We start from the raw sequence: 20,540 nt of genomic DNA on the forward strand, positions 1-20,540 counted from the left end.
TAGGTACAGTGATGGCAAAGACACAGTAGCTGGGTGATGCGGCTCTAAATCATTGGAAATGTAGCTTTGTGCCAGATGTTTTGATAAATTGTTATACATATGTTTACTTGTTTTGCTGTGTAATAGGTAGCCGTTAAGTCAATTGCTGGAGGTAACATCCGTGTGTTAAGTATTATTGCTGGTTACCTACCAAAACAGCCAAACCTTCTTTCTTTATTAGGATCTCCATCCAACATAGATAGGCCAACAACAAGGCTCTGCTTTTACAATATCCATACTGTCAAGAATGTAAAAATAAACCATTTTTCAATAAAACAATTACAATCTGGACTGAAAAATGTTCTTGACACTTTCAAAGCACAAAAGCTCTTCAAACTACGTTTCAGTACCCAGCTCACAGATTAAGGAAACAACTGATTATTTTATACATTATATTATAAATAAGGTTAATTTGGCATTTTTTATTGCTGAGCAGTTGTTGTTTTACATTCTCACAGAGAATAAATATTCATATTCAAAAATGTAGTTTGAAACTTCTGTAGTTTGTATCCGTTCTCCTGCTTCACACCTTTGTTCCCACATTACGTGCTTGGTACGTGCTTGAACTTGGTGTCTGAGTGGTGCAATTACTGTCATCCAATCTGCAATCCTGTTAATTATGCTTTTTATCTTTTCTAATGTATGTTGCAGTGAAGACAGATCAGCTTCTTACAATCAAAAAGGAGCTGTCACAGATCAAGACTAAGATCGACTCACTGCTGGGAAGGCTGGAGAAGATTGAGCGACAGCATCGCTGCGATGCAGGTAAGATTCAGCAGAGGAGGGGACAGCCTGTCTGCCTGAAGTGTACACACATATATTTATACATGGGGAAGAGACTTACATGCATACAGGCTAGGTTTATCTATGTGCCTGATTATTAAAACAAGATAAATTACAAAGTCTGTTATGTTTTAATGTTGACTACCAGATGTTCTCTGTCTCTATCGCTGCCTTTTACCAGACATGCAGAGGAAACAGGAGGAGGTGTGTGAGCGTCTCCATGGTGATGCAGCAGACCACTCTGGTGAAGAGGAAGCAGAGGGGACGGCTGAGGTGGAGGCGGGAGAGATGACGGACGGCGGTGAGGATGACTATGAAGATGAAGGCACCAGCGACATGGTGAGGAGGCCAAGTAGTCATTCGCAGTCTCAACAAGGAGTGAGGGTCTGTCTCTGAAGTACAGGGATCATAATGTGTTTGAGAGCCTCCACTCTGGTGTGGGTGTTTGATTGCATCAACCATATTTCTACAACATTAAAGCCACATTCTCAGGCGTTAAAGGGATTTAGCAGTTATGATTTTAAGCTAAGGCCTCCTCTTTAAGTTTTTGAGGAGACAGAAGCATAGAAGAAGTATCAGGCACCCCACAAAATTTGTACTTTCTGATGAACAAATACAGTTCTTACGTGGTTGAAAATATGGAATATAGATTTATTTTTGTTACCTTAAAAGCAGCTGTAAATAATAATTTGTGCTTTAGGAATGAACTGGATGAACACTGACTTAATTGCTTAGTTAATGTACGTAGACTAATAATACCGAAGGAGCTCTTTGTCTCACTGATGTCTACATGAATACCGTTCATCTATTTTGTTCTTGCATTGCAGATAGAGAGCCACATATCGGACATTGACAACTGAGTAAGGTCAGTACTTAATCTGTGTTTGGCACAAAACTGACATTTCACTTTTAGAAAACACAAGCACAGAAGTTCTTTTAGTGGCCCTAGCAGCTAACATGATTTAATCAATGCTAGGCTTATTTTTTAATGCTTTTAAGCAAAGTGAGAAACCCTGCTTGTCTCCTTCCAGTTTAATCCTCCACACTGTTCTCCTAAATGACCTGTCATCCACTCCGTCGAGTGGCAGAAGGGAAAGGCGGCTTCTCTGCGGTTATCACTGATGACTGTATGAGCAGCCACAGAGCTACGACTCATCTGCACTTTCCATCATTTCCATTTTTTTGTGGTATGAACAAATAGCTATGAGATTTAATTTGCCTCTTGGCTGACATTTACTTCCCACTGTCCTCACGTGCCCTCAAACAAAATCCTCTCGTGGGGCCCTAAACATAATAGATGATGGCATGATGAACTGTTTATCCTCTGGTGGGTATGTGAGAGCCTGAAGGTGACTAGAGAAGTGTATTTAATGCTTTTCCACCCTTCACATCATCTTTCTCTGACATGTTTCACTGCAGCTGTCTGTCGTTTCATCTGTTTTTTTTTTCAAGTTGGGGAAAAAAGCAGCCTGTAGTACAAGACATTTGGGAGAGCAGATACCAGCAAAACCTTCTTCATCAAGGAGGCATATGTGACGTTAAAGGAATGGGATGAGAGCAGTGACTGACAGCAGAGGAGGAGTTCGTCAAACTTGTTTGTTGCTTGTTTGCCTCATTAGAACATGACACTTCTGATGTGTACTTCATCAACACACCGGGTCTGAATATTCTCCAGACCGCTGCAGAGAGCAATCAGTGAATTCCCCGCCTTTTCTGAAAGATACGGACAATACGGTATATTGTGTGCTTAATATATTATGGTCTGTATTGTGCATAAAATAATGTGATCAGATAAAAAAAAAAATCTCCTTTGTTGTACCTCAGTAGGTTTCTGTCTCTGTGAATTTAAAAACTGTGAAGAGCCACAACGCTGGCAGAGAGCTAAATATGAATGTAACACATTTTTAACTCTAATTGTGTTATTTTCTTTATTTGCACATTTTTGATGAAATGTACAGTTAGGTAATTTTTCCACATTGTCTCCACACTGTGTTGTATGCATATCAGATAAGTCATTTGTTCTACACGATTCAATGAGTTTTAAATTCTTTGTGTTTTGTTTATTGTATTTTTTTTGCTATCAGCATGTTAGAAAAAAAAACTATTATGGATCATTTGTATTCATACAGTTGCATCTGTAGCCATGGATGATAAGAGTTTTTGACATAAACCTGCTCTCACCACAAAAAGAAAAGTGTTGTTGCTTTCATTTTCACAAACAAGTAAGAAAAAAATCAACATGGCGGTGGAGGCTTGTCTGGTCATCACGGCGTTTTCACAGTTTCTGATGGATTCTGAGTTATGGTTGACTCAGAATGACTTTTCCATTACTTTTCCTTTAGGCGTCCTGCATACTGCAGTTCAGTACTGCTTTTAAGGAGGACACATTTTAAACTGAAATACAAGTTTTTCTGTGAAATTATTGCACAGGATGTGCCATAAAATAACTCTTAAAATGGTTTAAGTGTAAAATATCCCATGCAAAATAATGCATGAATAATATAGCACATATTGTGGAGATGAAAACTGAAGTCCTTTATGTGTGCCGTGGAACAATGGTGAGAAGCAAACACTTCTTTGAACTTCCTTAGATTTGTCTTTATTCACATATGCTCGTACAGAAGTGACTCTTTCTCCTTTGTAATTGCTGCAGCTCTCAATATGATGAAGGTTAATAATCACAATTTTAATTTAGTTTATGACCAAATCAAAGCCTAAGACCTTCTACAGTGGACACAGAGACAAGAGAAATAGTACACTATCTATCCATTGATGTTTCATTCTTGCACATTTTAGCACAAGCTGTACAACACACACCATGAAAATAAATCAAAATACATTCTCACTATCAGAATCTATTGTCCTTGTTAGCACTAAGGTTATAGCACTACACCCCCTCAAACCATTTTAAAACAAATGGGAATAACAAGGTGAAAATAAGGACACAGAGTGATGGAAAATAATCCAGTTCTCCACTCAGATTTAATTTAATTGTATCACTCTTGCACAATGTGTTTCTGTAGTTCTGGTATCTAATTTGTCTTTGAGGGGATTCATCAAACACTGTTTAAAACAGTGCCCTTGAAAATAACAGCTGATGATGGTGACACAGCAACAGATGGCATTTTTAATTCACTCACTTCATTAGCAGCAGATCATCATTTTCACAGGTTAAGCAGGGCCATTGGCGGGGTTGCAGGTATAATTGGTTCTGTCATTGCTGGCTAGCAGCCAGTGAGTACAATGATCAGTCATGCAGCTACTCTAATATGGACAGTGTTCAGTGTGTGATGGACTGAATCAATCACTGGCCTGTGGAGCTGCTGGAGGAATTATGAGTATAATAGGGGTCAAGATCTTTATAATATATCTATGATTAGCCATAGTCAAGCAAAGATCCCATTTTTTTTAAATTAAATTTAAAATAACTTCACTCAGACATGTTTCTCTCAGATTAGCTAGAACTAGTTATTTGTCCAGTATAAATGGGGCTTTAAAATTTTAAATTATATTCTGATCAGTAACAGGTTAATATGTAGTAAAATTGTTTACCTACGGGTTAATCCCATGCTACTGCACATACAATACTATTAACGTTATGGCTTCATAATGCATTTTTCTGATAATACTTATGTAGTTTTATTTATGGTAAATAATTATTTTAAATACATCAACTCCTTCCATTCCATTAGCTGTGTCTGTGCCTCCTTTTAAAAGATTTAAGTGGGCGGAGCAAAGAAAACTTCCCCGGATGTTACAGTTATTTACGTCATGTAAACAGGAAGTGAAACGCCAAAAGCGGCGAGTTCAACTCTCTTCAACTGAACAACAGCGACAAGCACTAAAACTACTTATTGAAACCTTGTAGAAAATGTAGTTGTGAAGACATTTTTGGCTGTTCCGGCGGTTGTAGACAGCCTAAAATGGGTTTACATTGTTTTAACTTGATCGATATTGGCTAAACGTTTGCTTGGATGCTATGTGACTTAGCTAAAGCTTTGGCGATGTGTTCGCTGATTTTTTTTTACCAAGTTTTTCCCCCAATTTTAGCCGAATGTTACAGCGTTTGTGAGCTACTGTGTTTTGTTAGTTAGCAGAGCTAATCAGTTTTCATCGGACGACAGCCAAGAGCAAAGAGCTGCATGTTGTCACTATGGGAGACAAGGAGCTGAGTCTTATTGACAAGAGAATAACAAGGTAAATCACTACTCTCCTTTACTTTGCTCGCTCGCGTTAATTTAAGAATTAACTTCTTAACTTCGATTAACGTCATGAAATAACACGGCATTGCATTAAAATGGTCTAGGTATTTATTATGTGATCACTTGTTTTGAATCATGTTGGAATCATTTGTCTCATAAACAAATATAAATCGATAACAACGTTCTGTATTTACTTCTATTCTCCTAAATCCTTCCATTATAGGTTTATAGAAGCTCTACTAGACCCTATTACGTTATTTGATTTTTTCCACCATTTTTAGGACTTCACAACATTGTCACGACATTGCCACAAGTGTAACAATTAATCAGTTAATTTATAATTGTATTTTTATTTAATAACTATATTATCAACAATGAAATACAAGTTTTCTCTTCCCTGGTTTATCTGACCTTGTTTCCTTCTGTTTAGTTTGCTAGATATTCCCTTGAGTCCCACTGTAACATCTCTTAATCTGCACTGCAATCACATCCCGAGGATCGAGGGCCTGACCTCAGCTTGGCACCTACGGCACTTAGACCTTTCCTCCAATTGCATTTCTAAGATTGAGGGGCTAAGTTCTCTCTCATCCCTGCGGACTTTAAATTTATCCTGCAACTTAATCACCAAGGTTGAAGGTGAGACTTAAGTCACCATTTCACAGGGATAATAAATGTTTCAGCTCTGCACAAGTTCTCCAAGCAATGATTCTTTATTACTGAATGTAGTGTTTACTTTGAAATTGCTGTCTGTGCTCTACGAGTTGCAAAATCACTTTGTTGTTAATGTCCTCTCTCTGTACCTCAGGACTAAATGGCCTTGTGCATTTAACAAGATTAAACTTGTCCTACAATCAGATAAATGACCTCACTGGTAGGTTGAATACTCTATCCCCTCCCGCTACCTTTTTCTGCACCTAAATGAGAATTCCAGCTAACAAGTGATAAATGACAATATACTTAGATGCTGTTGACTTCTCACATTCTCATTAGGCTTGTTGTATCTCCATGGCATGGAGTACAAACTAAAGCACCTCAGTCTCTATGGCAACCACCTGGACAGCATTGATCACCTCCTACAGTGCCTGCTGGGATTACAATGTTTACGAGAGGTCACTTTAAGCCAGGATGGCAGAGACAACCCTGTCTGTAGGACAACAGGTAGGTGCCCTAAGACAATTTTTGCCGTTGACAAATTTTCACATACGGTACATAGAAAGACAATGTCATGATATGTTAATTACTGTAATTGCTTAAGGAAGTATGCCATTGTGATTTTTACTAATTTGTTAGTAAATAGTCTTTCAGTCATTCAGCATAATTCAGCTTAGGTTTGGTGCAAGTAGACAAATAAGACTCATATCGTTGCAGTTAGATTTGCAGGTATTTTCTATGTTTGTTGTTTTTTTTCTGTGTGTTTTTTCTATGTGTGTTTTGTGTCGCTGCAGGTTACAGAGATGTTGTTATGCAGTCACTGCCACAGATCTCAGTTCTGGATGGTCTGGACCAGCTGGGAAATCCATCACAGCAAGGTCTGGGCAGTCCCTGTGATGTTCCGGGTCTGGAGGACTATGTTGACCTCCTGTTTTCGTCAGACACAAGTCACAATGAACCGGTAATGTGATGTGCCATGTTACCTTTTACTATTTTAACTTATCGACTTGACTACACCACAAAATTCCATTACTTAGTAAGTTGGTTTTATTAAACCAGGAATGCAATATGGATAAATAAAATTACAATATTAGACACAATTTAACACAATTACATTTTAATGCCTTATAGGCAGCAGTTTTTTTCTAAAATATTAAAGTGTATATAACAAAAATATGACACATACATACATACACACTGGTGCCACCGGAAAGGACTGTGACATATAATACTGAATGAGGATTACATAATTACATAACACCAGCTTATTGTGAGAAGGTTGCTTGCTTACTGCAGTCTTCAGTTGTTATATTACAGATTCTCTTTAAATCAAATGCAGCAGAGGCTACAACATTTGTGTTTTGTTTCCCACTGCCACAACATAAAGATGAATTTGCATTGCAGATTAGAGCTGACGTCCCACTCAACACACCTCGTATTGACCAGCTGCTGGCCCAGTTTCGTCAGCGGATTGCCCATGAAGCAGTTACAGATCCAGTCACACATCCGGATCGACAGGGCTTCCAGCTGGTTCGTTCCACTGTGGCTGATCCAGCAGACCCTGATAATGAAGAGCGTATCAGGAAACTGGAACACCAGGTGTCCCAGCTCATTCAGCAGGTGTGTATTTGAGCTTTGAACTCATTTGGTAAGAAGTTCTTGTGTGTGTATAGCAGGTGACTGACTTATTTAGGCTGTATCTCTGTTTGCTTATCACGTATAGTACAGTGCATTAGGCATGTTTAACATCAGGGAGAAATTAAATTAGTTCCACATTTGCAACAGTCCCGCTAACAGAAGGTGCAGACTGGCTTCAACAGTGAGTCAATCCCAAACTGTTATTTTTTTAAATAACTAACCTGTGTAATTGTATTAAAGTCTAAAGTCATGCATAAATGAAGGTGTGAAGTCGCTCCTCTCATGCTCTAATTATCGGCCCATTTTTGGATATCCATAAAGACAGAAGACAGTGACAGAAGCCTGTAAAATGCTTCACGATGCTTGGAACAACCCGCCAGTCAAGTACCATGAAAGACTGTGGTTAACAGGCAGAACTGGCGTTACTTCAAAGACACTTTGTTCTTTGTATGAAAAGAATTTGTGAATATAACCTGTCATTACTGCAATATCTACCCAGGACCCTGCAGGTGATAAACTTCATTCTGTAGTGACAGTACGGAAAGCCAAGAGGGACACTGACCGCACCTCAGAAAGCGAGTATGACAGCGGGAAGGAAAACAAGAGGCGCACGCGGATTCCTAAACATCGTAGCAGCGTGACATCCAAGAGCAGAAGATCAGAAGGGTGGGTCAGTTGTTGTATAACTCATCTGGAGTGCTCTAATCTTTGCATTTTTAGTGTAGCTAACTGCCACCTCAGCAAAGCCCGAAAGACTCTTTTTTTAAGACAATGTAGGCTCCAGTGGGCAGTATAACAACATCAGAGTGTGTACTGTGTCAAAGTTTGCTGACACTCTAGTGTAAATGATGTTGCTATTGATAAAGTATATATATAATAGTCAAACACAATATGCAGCAATGAGTATTTCCACTTTGTTCTCTATAGATCAATGTAATATCATCAGGTATCTTGATGATAGAGAAAGTCCTTTAACATCTCAGCTAGCAGCAGGTGATAAATTCTCTTCTCTGAGCAACGTGATAAACTTTCCTCCTCTTAGAAATTGCAGCTGTCAGCTTACTTCCATGATTAACGATTGTGTTTCTGTGGTCTTCCCCCTCATCTTACTTCATCAGTGGCTGATGACATGTGCCTAAGATTCAGTAATTTAACACAAAACTGACCCTCAAAAAGCAAGGTGATTCTGAAATACTGACTCCAAATTTGTTCAGAATTGGCTCTCCTACAAATGGGTGTAAGTCATCTGCTTTGACCTTTATTCTTTTAGCCAGACATTAGCTGGAGGGCTGTTAAGAATCAATTTTACAGCCAGTTCAATACCTGTGATTTGTTTTATGTGCAGTGATCAGGAGAATCATAAACAGAAGACTTCAAGGTGTGCCGATGGGCCCAGTAGGAGGGCTGGTGGCGCAAGCAGTGCAGAGGCAGCAGGTCCAACAAGGAAGGGACCTTTGAGAGCAACCAAGACCTCAGGCGATTTGAAAGCCAAGTCTAAGGAGGAGGAGGAAACCTACCGGGTATGAGATGGAGAGGCCTCCTGCAGGCTGAGTGGCAGCTTCTATTTTTATTGAGTGAATGTTGTATGGAAAAGGTTACGTCCTCCCACAAGTAAGGGCCAATATGTAGTGTTTGTAGCAGCATGAATATATAGGAGAGAAACCTCAACCACAATAACAAAGATTTTGCATTTGACTTCAACACTGTCAAAAGCCTAAATACATACATCTATATTTTAGTGAATTCTTCAATTTACTTGCATTTATATTTCATCAGTAAACAGGATTTAGGTTTGAGCCTATCTGTTTAGCTATTAAGAAAACGTAGCCTTGCTTCTATTTTATATAATAATTTCTAGTGCAACAATTTACAGTGTAATCCAAACTAGAGAATCAACTCAGCTAAACAAGTATCAATAATGTGTGTCAACCTGGACTGCTCCACTGTGCATGTATGGAACATGGAATTTAATTTAATAGGGACACACATGAGTCTGCAGTAGTCTAGTAGAAATTGAGAATTTGATCAGGGCGTCAGTTTTGTTTCAATAATAGTGGCTGATTTAGTTTGAGGCCATTTTAGAGTGTAATAGCCAGACTTTATGGTGAGAATATTCGATTAAAAATATGATAATATTTACGATATAAGCCAGCATCTCTTTTTTAGTAAGCTGAAATAGTGGCTGTATTCATGTTTTTGTGTTCATGTGCCTGCTCAGACAATTGTAGAGGAACGTGACCAGGAAAGGGAAAGACGCTGGAAGGCTGAACAGGCTGTGAGGAAGCTAACAGAGGAGCTGAAGAGCCTGCAGACAAAGGTCAGCGAGGAAAAAGACCTTCAGAGCATGGCTTTGCACACCACAGACAGGTAAGAGGGAGAGGCTCAGAAGCGCATCCATGCTCTGTGTGCACAATACATGAATCAATGCAGCAGCTCTAAAGCGAGATGAAAAAAAGATGGACACGTCTCTGTGGATTTTTTTTGTCAAATGCATAATGGATCCTCATCCATTTCTACCCTCTTCATCTTTTGTATTAGTTCTCTGGAGACCAGAGCCTGCTGCCTGCCTGGTTCTTGAACAATGAGTATCCATCCCACCATTAAAATTCCTCACTATCATTGTGTCATCGCCTCTCATGAAATCACACACACATTTTGGCTCCATTACCCCAAAACCTTCAAGTATGCCAGTGGTTTTCTATGATAATAAGCTATTTTGTATGAAGATCATTAACCCATGCAATCATCCTGATTATATGCTTTATATTTAAATTCCTGTGGCTATAATTATCTATAATTAGATATCCTTATCCCTATCACTACATGCAGGAGGCTCTTTGGCTGACATGCATGTCAGCTGTGTCCAAGAGTTTAAATCGAAGCCACTGGACATGGAATTTATTTCTTCTTTTTTTTCAGAAAGTCCAGTTGCCTTGATTTAAACTCTGTCCTGGAGGAATGAGAGCATCCACTGACATATGTCAGCTGTATTAAACAAATCATTCATTATTGTTATTATTTAATGACACTAAGCACTGCTGTTAGTGTTGGCATCCCCACTCATTGGGATGATTTTCTGTCCTCTCAAGATAAGATTTTTGTGTATGGATATTCTGTATAGGTAGTAAAAATATACATTTACGACGTGACTTACTGCTCTTGCTCTTCCACACTTTTATCATAATTTTTGTATCCTTCCAGACTAAAGGAAATGTTGCTTAAAGAGCGATCAGGGCGCTCTGAGCTGCAGTCTCGTGTTGAGGAGCTGGAAGGAAGATGTCAGTGTCTAACCCAGCAACTAGAGCAGGCCCGCAGCACTGAAGATCAGCACAAAATGGCACTACGTAAACTAGAAGAAAGCATCTCCAATGGAGAAGCACTCAGAGCTTGCCAGCAGGCTGAAGAGGTACAGATGCAGCTATTTTTCCCTAAGAACACACCATTGTAAGAAATTCTGCAGAGGGGGGTCATTTGGCTCTTACAGATCTGTACAAAACATGTGCTGACCTTCTCCAGATGAAGCGGCAGCAGGAGCTCGAGAACAAGGCAGCAGCTCTAAAAAGGGAGTTAGACATCCAGAGAGCCTCAGTACACCAGCACAAAGACAAACTACAGCAGCTGCATGAACTGCTGGCATCCAGAGAACAAGAGCACAGGTACAAGTAGAAGGTTTTACTTTGAATCAGTTAAAGAAGCCTTGATATCAGCCTCTTCCCATTTTCCCTTTTTAAAATGTCCTTCCTCATTTACATATTTTTTGTTTGCATTCTTCCTGCAGAAAGCAACTAGAGTCGCGGCTGCAGCCTGGCGGGGCAGATTTTCGTGAGGCAGTTGCAAAGGAAGTGGCATCAGTGGAACAGCGACAGAATCAAAGGGAGGCAGAGCTGCAGGAGAGACTGGCAGAAAGCAGAAAACAGTATGCTGCTCTGGAGAATGAGTTCCGCATGGGACTAACCATCGAGGCTGCTCGCTTCTCAGAGGTCTGCCACCTTCTATCCAAATGGCCTGTAATCACTGTAATGGTGGCCTAATTTTACACTGCATGCTCAGTGCAGTCCAGCTGATGCTGAAGCAATTACTTTAGACAGTAAAAAGTGAAATGATTGAACTGAAATTGACCCAGTCAGGTAGGTGTTTTTCTTCTTCCTGGTAAAAGCTGAGATTGAATCAAGATCATGCGAATCTGGACAAGTAGTCTGTGATTACCAAAAGAAGAAAACTGGACAAAAGCATTAAATTTGAATCTAATCACACTTTCTTGTTATGGTTACAGATTCCATTCATTCTCTGAATAGAACGTAATCCTATTCTTTTTTTTTCCCACTTAAATTTTTCACTTACACAGATGTGAAACCTAATTTAATACATTTTAAAATCAAAAACAAATATGAACACATGCGAGTTCCCTTCTTGACAGTCCATCCATATTCCATCTTTTTATACTCAATCAAGTTTTGAGTATTGTCGCTGCTCAGTTGTATACATTGTCCACTTCATCCATTTCTCCGTGAATTGTGCTTCCTGCAGTCTTAGCCGATGTGTCATTTTTTCCATTGTGTAAAGAACATAATCCTATTCTTGATTGCTACCTTTTGCACAATTTTCTGCCTTAAGACTGGACTTTTAGGTAAAAGTCATATAAAGCCAGCTTCAAGTGTAATGGATTTCTTCTATAAATCCATGACTCTAAGCCTGTTCTGTCAGACAGCAGTGGTGACAGTGATTGATGAAAGTGTCAAGTCATGAAATGCTTGGACCAAAGTCCTTCACTCTGGTTGACTCCTGGATTTCTCATTGATATTCATCCCCATACGCTCACTGTAGGTGAAGGAGGTATGTGATCAGATGACTGCAGAGCTGATGGATCTGAAGGCGAACCTCGCCCAGTCCCAGCAGAGGGAGAAGAAATCTGGGTCCTTGGTGCAGGAGCTCACAGCCATGGTCAAAGAACAGAAGAACCGCATCTCTGAGCTCATTAAAGCCAAGAGAGATGCTGTCAGTGATCTAAAGGTGTGAAGCACTTCTGAAACTCAGTGAGGGGTGGCAGATTTCTTTTGAGCACTTGAAAAAACGTATTAGCTCAAATTTCCTGCTCAGACTTGAAATGTGTTATATATAATAAGATGTTCTCTCTGAGCCTGTAGGAGATTGGCTGCTTTAAGGAATCTTAAATACTAGATGGTCCAGCTGCCTTTCAATATTTCTGCCATATTAAATGGCCATTGCACAAAATAATACTGGCTGCTTGTCTCTCTGCCAGAGTCGTCTACATTCTTTGGAAGAAGAGGTGGGGCAGGACCGACGTCTTAGCCTACAGCTTGAGCTTCTCAAGAAGGACAAGTCACGACTGTTGTCTCAACTCACAGCTCAGGAGTCGGTGATAGATGGCCTTAGGGCAGAAAGAAGGATCTGGAGCCAGGAACTCGCTCAGCAAGGTAAGAGATGTCATCTTGTTGTGCTCTTTGACTTAACCTTCCAACACATAGGAGACACTGATGAGCTGCTTTAGTTTATGGGCAACATTTATACAGCCTGCAAGACACTCATTTTGGGTTTTCTACTTCAGAGGTTAGTATGACTGTGGCTTCATTTTGTGTGCTGATGTTTTCTTGTACCATGTCTGCCATCTAGTGGTTATTTGGGAGACACACACCCTTACACAGCACGCAAGGGCTTGAAACATCTTTCACCACATTTACATGAAGTATAGAAAAAAATGTTTTCTCTTGACTAGGAGCGTCCTTGGCTCAGGACCGTGGACGTCTGGAGGCCAAGATAGAGGTGCTGAGCACTGAGTTGGAAACTCAGAAGAAACAGAATGAGAGGGACAATGATTCCCTTAAAATCAAAACCAAAATCATGGATGACCAGACAGAAACCATTCGCAAACTAAAAGAGGTAGTTTGATACTTATATTGATAGATTCTATCAGATTCTATTCGGTTTTCATCACCATTATCCTGCTGTTTAGTCCCTGCAGGAGCGTGATGATCAGATCCGTAGGCTGAGAGAGGAGGCGGTCCAGGCTCAAAAGAGGTTCCAGCAGCAGCAAGAGGAGGAAATGAGTCGGCACGCTGAGCTGAAGGAGCGCCTGGAACATCTGAGTTTGCGTAAAGATGAACTGAAGCAGCAGCTGCAGGACAAGGAGGCAGAGCTGGAGGATATTAGAAGAGTTTACAGGCAAGTGTCTTAAAGCGAACTCACAAATTGTGGACATAGACAAAAAACATCTATGGAGTGGCCTTATGCTTATCTGGTAAATTTTCACAATGGCCCTGACTAATTTTGCTTCTGCTACTCCTGCTGATCAGACATGAATGTGGTAACATGCTTTCTGAAGGCATTGTGCTCGCTGTCTCCTCAGTGATTCCAGTAAGAAGTGGCAAGAGAAAGCAGAGCTCCTCACTCGGCTGGAGAGCCAGGTGAAGCGTATGAAGGAGAATTTTGATTCCAAGGAGCTCTTGTTGCTGGAAGAAAGAGATAAAGCAGCAGAGGCACACAAGTAAGCTTCAATATCAACTTTTATTCTGCCCTGCAAACATTATGTTTTTGAACTGTTTTGCAATGTTGTGTGACCCCCTTCAGATTTTACATACACAGATATTTCTTAGCATTAGATTTTTCTGTGACTTCAGTCACTCCTTGTGTTAGTGTTTTTTGGCTGTATCCACATGCCCTCTAAGATGCATGTGTTTATTATACACAAGGCAGCTTGAAAAGCATGTGCAGTGTCTCAGCTTACGGAACAGGTTACATGTGATGCTTTTTGTCCTGCAGAGCTGCAGTGGAGAAGCTACACTCAGTGGATGATGCCTTTCGTCGACAGCTGGAGTCTGTTCAGGCTGCCCATCAAGCTGAGTTTCTGCGACTGGCTAATGAAAAACAACAAAAGATAGAACAAGCTAATCAGAAGGTAAACGTTTCAACAAGTATCAACAGTTTCCACAGAAATGGATTTTGTCTAAATAAGGAGAGAGCAGACCTGCTGTGTGTATAATAAGTGGACACAGACAACAACACATATCACGCAAACCTACTGTTGTAATTCTAGTTCTAATATACTTTTATAAATAATAGGAAATTATTTTAATGACTGGAAGGGTTGCCATTGCAGTCCTGTTTTTCTACATTATGAAATTGATCAAATGGAAAAATTGTGATTGGTGTTGTATCAAAGTTTCAAATGTTTAATATTCTACCCTAAAGTTTACACAATCACTACAGTGTAAGTGAAGTTGACTGAAGTTGGTACTTCTTCAGGTATTTGAGGTGGAGGAGGAGATGCGTCAGCTCCTGGAGGAGACGGAAACCAGCAAGAGAAACATGGAAGAGAAAATGAAACGTCTCACCAGTGTACTTAAAGACTTTTAATGCCGGACAGTTTTTTAAAAGGTGATTTTTTTATTGCAGTCTTTTTGTATGTTTTATTCTAATAATAATAAATTCTCTGTTGATATTAGTTTTTTTTTGTTTTTCACATAAAGTTGGACACTGGGTTAGGTGAACATATTAACTGCTAATGGCTGTTTCTGTTATAAAAAGGGCTAAATTGTACAGAGATTAGAAAGATTTCCCCCAAATGACAGGAGAAAAATAATCTTCAACACTCAAATGAACATAGAGAACCAAACTGAATAAAGATATATGAATTTTGTGGCAATTTTTTTGTAGTTTTTAGTCTACAAAAATGGTTTATCTGATACTTTAGGCTTGCTTTTTATAAATGTAAATAATGTAAATCAGTAGTCATTACTGAATTATTTGCTACTTAAAATTGAGGTTTGTTCAAAATGTAGTAAATGGTAAAAAATGGCAGTTTAATAATTTTACTGAAGGCTAAGGAAGATGTGTGTTCTTAGTTCTACATTAAAGTATGACACGAATTGAACGCTTTTTATTTATTTAGACATTTATATAGTTTTATTTTAGTAATAGTAACTTCATTCTTCTTCATTCCATGGTAGTAATACAGTTCATCATGGTGGTCTAGTCTCCCCGGTTGGAACGAGAGTGGGCGGAGTCAAATTCATGTAGAGGCGGGGCTTCTTTGGCAGAGGCAGTGAGGCGCTACCACTGCACGAGCCGGACAAGAGTTGCCGTGGCAACTGAAACCTAACGTAACGTCCGTTTGTTTAAAAAACCTGCAGGTACTGCTGTCGGCCGAGCGAGGTAACAGAAGGACTGTTAACGGAAAAAAATGACCATAGTCTGAAGCCTAATGCGGGTAGCTGAGTAGAAATAAGTGACAGTTTCTTTTATAGAAAGAAGATGGAGTTGGAAACCACGGAGACGGTTCGCTCGACACAGAGCCGCCATGAGAAAAGTTTGGGGCTCCTCACTATGAAGTTCGTTAGCCTGCTACAAGAAGCTAAGGATGGTGTCCTCGATTTGAAAGTGGTCAGTGAAACGGGCTCGGTGTAGTTTGTGTGTGCGTGGTCTGGTGTAGTTTGGGGAACGTTTATCGATGTCATGTAGTAGCACAGACCAGACGCGAACAACGGTCAGGCAGGTCAGGTGCATTGATTTGTTTAACAGGTGAGCTAGCAAGCCGCCATTACCCGAACCCCTTGTTTGTAATCACCTGTCGTGGTTTTCAGGGGATGTACGGCGATACTTTTCAAAATTTACATTTTAAAAGCCACAAACAAGCTTAATACTAGTATTGATTGAAAGTGTATATCATAATTTTGTGTGAATACATTTGACGTGTGTTTCCTACTTAAATTGAACCCAGTTCTAAATAAATTACACTAATGAATACACTTAAACGCCTGGTAATGACGTGTAGTGGGTCCAAAAAACCACTGTTACTAGTCTGGCACTAATTTGGAAGTCCACAACAGTTTTGTTTATAGTTACACTTCACACAAGCAAGCAGTCACTATCCCCACTTTATCCCCACTTTAAATCTAGTTGCTTATAAAGATTTGGACAATTCATAATAATGCTGTTATTGCAGTATCTACTGTGTGTGTGTGTGTGTGTGTGTGTGTGAGAGATTCAAACAGTATTAGTTGACACCAGTCTTTGGCCCTTTCTGGGCTGTCTACTACTAAAATGTCCTTTGTATGAAATTAAAAACACATCCTCCCACACCATCTTCCACCAGTTTGAGGTGAATTATCAGCACCTGTGTTGACAAAGTGGGAATGAAAAAAAAACAACAACTTTTTACACATGTAGTTATGTGTGGAATTTTAATGTGATAGGTGTGTATCTGTTATTGTCATCATCTGTCTGGGTTCTCCACAAATGGGGAAAAAACTGTCCTCATAATATTTTTGTTAATTATTAGATCGCAACTCTCTGGAGGTGCCTGACTACAAAGTAGTTGCTCATCATGTTTCATCAGTTTTACTAGGAGTATCTGCTCTCAGCTACTGTTTGGGGTAATTGGTGAGATTTCTAAAGGTTTGCACAGGTATACCCAGCACCCTCATTGCAGTTATCTTTGTTTTACTATGCACCAGTATCTTCCTCATATTCCTCATAGGTTTCCCTCTCCTCTTGTGCGCCAAAGCTGGTTAATGTTTATGCAGCAGGTTCCTCAGACTCATCTACTATTTCATTGGCTATGTTTGCAGCTTAATTTGCTAAATCCTTCATGTGTTGCCTTCCTCAATTCCACGGAAACCCCCTGATAATTTATGTTAAAGGTCAGTAAGATGTGATTGATTGAAGCTCTTTATCAAGATTTGCGTTTGAATTTACAGGCTGCAGACAGCTTAGCTGTGAAGCAGAAGAGGAGAATATATGACATCACCAATGTCCTGGAAGGTGTTGGGCTGATTGAGAAAAAGAACAAGAATATGATCCAGTGGAGGTTTGTAGAAATATTTGAGAATCTTTGACTCATAAAAGGCAAATATTGAAAAGTTGTTACAGAATTTTATAATATTTCTCATGATTTTCAGGGGGGAGAACACAGGCAGCCAAACTCAGGAGGTGATGGAGCAGCTTAAATTTTTAAAAGCTCAAATCTCTGACCTAGAGACCCAAGAGAAGACACTGGATGATCAGAAGGTCTGGCTTGAAGATAATATCAAACACCTCAACCATGATCCCATCACCAGCACATATCCTTTTAAAAAGTCTGCCACACCTGCCTAGTAAAAGAACCAAAATTCAGCTTGCTTTTTTTTTTACATTTAGCATATGAAACATCTGTTACCAAGGTTTGCATTTGATCTCTCCAGTTTTCCACAGTTTGTAATTCTAGTCCTCTTGGGGCCCATTTACACTTTAAACGGGAAGCAATCCTTACTTGATCCTTTCACATTGTTTGCTAATTGAACAGGAAAGGGAGGATTATAAGTATAATTGCTATTGTCAGTCATAGCCAGGCTAATCCTGTCTTGTTTTTCCAGTTTAATATGTCTTGTTTTCCTGAACATGTCTTCACGTATAAATTTGTGACACATGAAGATATCTGCAGTGCTTTTAGTGGAGAAACTCTTCTTGCTGTTGTGGCTCCTGCTGGGACGCAGCTGGAGGTGCCCTTACCTGAAATGGTATTTTTCTCCTCTGATTTTAAATATGAAAGATTCTGTTCTACTTTGCAATAATAACAACAGTCATCAGAGAGGCTAGCATTTAATATACTGTATTTATCTGTTGTTTCTGAGGTGCTAGAGCAGCCTATATGTTGTGAAAAGTCTGGGTCCCAGGGAAAATCTGTACACATGTGCCTGTACTTCTGGTCTTCCTGCACCTTTTGTTCATGTTCATTTTGGCTCCATTTGTGCCCACTAACCCTTATGTAAAAAGTTTTTTTGTCTGTCTTTGTGTGCTATTTAGCAATATTTTACTGAGAGTTATTGCATTTTTTGCAGAAAGTGGCTAAAAACCGAATCATAAAGAAGCAAAAAATGAGGGAATTTAATTGTGGTGGATTAGTCACTATTTGTAGTGTAGTGTAGTGTATTAAAATATTTATTATAGCTGGTTTAATAACTTGAAAGTATGTTGACATGCTACTGATTTCAGGGTCAGACTGGTCAGAAGAAGTACCAGGTGAACCTGCGCAGCCACTCGGCTCCCATCCAGGTCATGCTCATCAACAGGGATTCAGATGCCAAAGTACCCATAGTTTTTCCTGTTCCACCCAGTGACGACATCTACCCAATGCCATCTCCACCCAATACCCCTGCCAGCCTGCAGAGGTTCCCACTTTCCACATCAGCATTTTCATCTTCCAACACCAGCTCGTCTTACTGTAGCCAGGACTCCGTTTGCTCAGACCACCAGATGGTGCTACCAGAACACAATGAATTGACACCTTCATCTACCCCTCCTGATGTGCAGATGGGTAAGAACAGCAATTTAAAAGTTTGAAAGTCTATTTACGTATCTGGTGTAAAATTGATTTCTTAACTAACAGTTAAGGTTAAAAACAACTCTAAAACCTGCGCTGCAAAATTCAGAATGGGTGTACTTTATTAATTAAAAATGGAGAGTACAAACTATGAAGTTAAATCATCAAAACACACAATAGGCAGAATATATCATTATGAAATTGATGATGTATGTTTCTATTAGTTATTAGAAACTCTGTTCTGATTTGGAACAAGGAACAATCATTTTTTGTGTGAGACTTACAGTAAGAATGAAGAACCACTCCTATATCTGGATCTAGGTTTATAAGAAAGGAATGAGTCACTGCTGTGATAATTGTGTAATTGCAGATAAAAATGGGAACCAACAATTCATGATATTGGCAAAATGAAACCCAGTCAGAAAAAATGAGGAATTCTGTCAAACACTGGAGACATTTAGTCAACAGTTTGGACTCACTAACTAAGCTAACTACGTATCTGATGCTGACTGTAGCTTGAGTTGTGGTAACATCTTGTTTTCCAGGATTTCATTGTCATTCTATTAGCACAGCTGGTCACTGCAGTCCACAGAAGTAAACCATAAATTGCACAATGTGCAGGGTTGTTAAGTCTTATTGTTTTACCTCTGCAGAATGTTACAGCCAGTCAGCTGCAGAGTTGGAGCAGCAGCACATAGATTTCCAGTCTGAGCTGGATGTGACCAGCTTGCTCAAGCTCAGCACTGTTGGAGACCACATGAAGGATGACAGACAGGGTAAGGTGCAGGGACATGAACAGAGTTAATTCTGTAAATGCAATCAGCTGTGAGGCTCAGTGACAATTTAATGTTCAGTTCACTTTTGTTTCAGTTGTGATTCTGTTAAGGCTTTACAATCTAAGTTTGCTTTAAACTGGTAAAGGAGAAAATAGCAGAATTAAACCCAGATATTGTCTATAACGATGAGTGGTAACACTGGATCAGACACCTTTTTAATTTTTTTGCAGGAGCTGTTGACCTGATTGATGAACTAATGTCTGATGGTAAGCAATACTTATATCATATGTCTTCCCATCTTATCCTTTAACACCAGGCTCAAACATGTTTTTCCCACTGCTGGTTGTGGTTAGAAATGTGCTGTTTTGTGTACTTGTAACCACGTCCAGCAGTGTTGTCTTTGGGTCCCACTGAACACCTGTAGCACTGCAGCAAGGTGAGGTAAATGGTACAAATCAGCAAAGACCATACATTCAGTATATATATCAGAGTGTATATTTTAACAGAGTAAAAGTCTCGCTAGCAACTCTTTGAGGCCGTGCTTTGAACTGAATGCTAACATCAGCATGCCAACATGCTACAAGGAACTGTATAAGTGTATTTTGTTTCTTGCGCTCAATTGTTTAAGCATGTTAGCTTAAAATAAGCCTTTATTCGTTAACATAGCCTTTGTTCGTTTGTCCACTGATGTGACGCATTTTTCAAAATAAGCCCTCCAAGGATGCAGCCCCAGAATTTAGACACAGTTCAAATATCTTAGTCTGTAGCTGGTTGAATTTTCCCGTACATTACACACAGGAGTCTAAAAACTGTTTTGAAGCTGTGCAACTGTCGCCATGTGGGCCACCCCTCAGTCATGAATGGATTAATGGAATGGGACTACTGGGGTCACAAACCTTTTTTTTAACATTATTATTATTATTATTTTGTAAAAAAAAAATAATAAAAGGGTATTTGTTTTTTTTTTTATTTGAGCTGTAAAGTTGGACAGTTGAACATGAGGGTCTGTGAGGTTTCCACTTGAGGAACTGCAGGTTTTTGCTATGGTGTCATTTTACTATGCATTTAGCTGCTTCATGGGTTCTTTAGGTCAGTTTGACAATCATCCTCCTGCACAGAACATGCCATACCATAGCT

General features: G+C 39.6%; 3 protein-coding genes across 7 annotated transcripts in view; all 3 read left to right on the plus strand.

The window, feature by feature from the left end:
- LOC114449918 (RNA-binding Raly-like protein) overlaps nucleotides 1-2,678 on the plus strand; it is a 49,775-nt gene extending 47,097 nt beyond the window's left edge. For all 3 annotated transcript variants that reach the window (XM_028427788.1, XM_028427789.1, XM_028427790.1), the window contains 4 exons: nucleotides 691-804; nucleotides 1,004-1,161; nucleotides 1,650-1,687; nucleotides 2,275-2,678. In XM_028427788.1, coding sequence (XP_028283589.1) covers nucleotides 691-804; nucleotides 1,004-1,161; nucleotides 1,650-1,682 — 305 coding nt within the window. In that variant the 3' untranslated portion in view covers nucleotides 1,683-1,687; nucleotides 2,275-2,678. The remainder of the gene's footprint in view (nucleotides 1-690; nucleotides 805-1,003; nucleotides 1,162-1,649; nucleotides 1,688-2,274) is intronic.
- Nucleotides 2,679-4,606: 1,928 nt separating this feature from the next.
- Nucleotides 4,607-14,898, plus strand: lrrcc1 (leucine rich repeat and coiled-coil centrosomal protein 1). The gene is made up of 19 exons (XM_028426698.1): nucleotides 4,607-5,019; nucleotides 5,455-5,660; nucleotides 5,830-5,895; nucleotides 6,015-6,182; nucleotides 6,470-6,636; nucleotides 7,080-7,295; nucleotides 7,813-7,979; nucleotides 8,659-8,833; nucleotides 9,532-9,680; nucleotides 10,515-10,719; nucleotides 10,830-10,969; nucleotides 11,092-11,293; nucleotides 12,138-12,323; nucleotides 12,574-12,748; nucleotides 13,048-13,211; nucleotides 13,285-13,493; nucleotides 13,678-13,815; nucleotides 14,091-14,226; nucleotides 14,574-14,898. The coding sequence occupies exons 1-19, from the start codon at nucleotides 4,976-4,978 to the stop codon at nucleotides 14,682-14,684; spliced, it is 3,024 nt and encodes a 1,007-aa protein (XP_028282499.1). The 5' UTR covers nucleotides 4,607-4,975; the 3' UTR covers nucleotides 14,685-14,898.
- Nucleotides 14,899-15,385: 487 nt separating this feature from the next.
- Nucleotides 15,386-20,540, plus strand: part of e2f5 (E2F transcription factor 5) — a 68,551-nt gene continuing 63,396 nt past the window's right edge. The window contains exons 1-8 of one of the 3 annotated variants that reach the window (XM_028426701.1): nucleotides 15,386-15,482; nucleotides 15,575-15,710; nucleotides 17,027-17,136; nucleotides 17,228-17,389; nucleotides 17,716-17,824; nucleotides 18,300-18,621; nucleotides 19,281-19,403; nucleotides 19,634-19,669. In XM_028426701.1, the coding sequence (XP_028282502.1) occupies nucleotides 15,582-15,710; nucleotides 17,027-17,136; nucleotides 17,228-17,389; nucleotides 17,716-17,824; nucleotides 18,300-18,621; nucleotides 19,281-19,403; nucleotides 19,634-19,669 (991 nt within the window). In that variant the 5' untranslated portion in view covers nucleotides 15,386-15,482; nucleotides 15,575-15,581. Of the gene's footprint in view, nucleotides 15,711-17,026; nucleotides 17,137-17,227; nucleotides 17,390-17,715; nucleotides 17,825-18,299; nucleotides 18,622-19,280; nucleotides 19,404-19,633; nucleotides 19,670-20,540 lie in introns of all 3 variants that reach the window. The other 2 variants (XR_003671964.1, XM_028426702.1) reach the window with 2 other exon arrangements.

Source organism: Parambassis ranga, chromosome 17 (assembly GCF_900634625.1).
Source record: "Parambassis ranga chromosome 17, fParRan2.1, whole genome shotgun sequence".
Classification (NCBI taxonomy): Eukaryota; Metazoa; Chordata; class Actinopteri; family Ambassidae; genus Parambassis; species Parambassis ranga.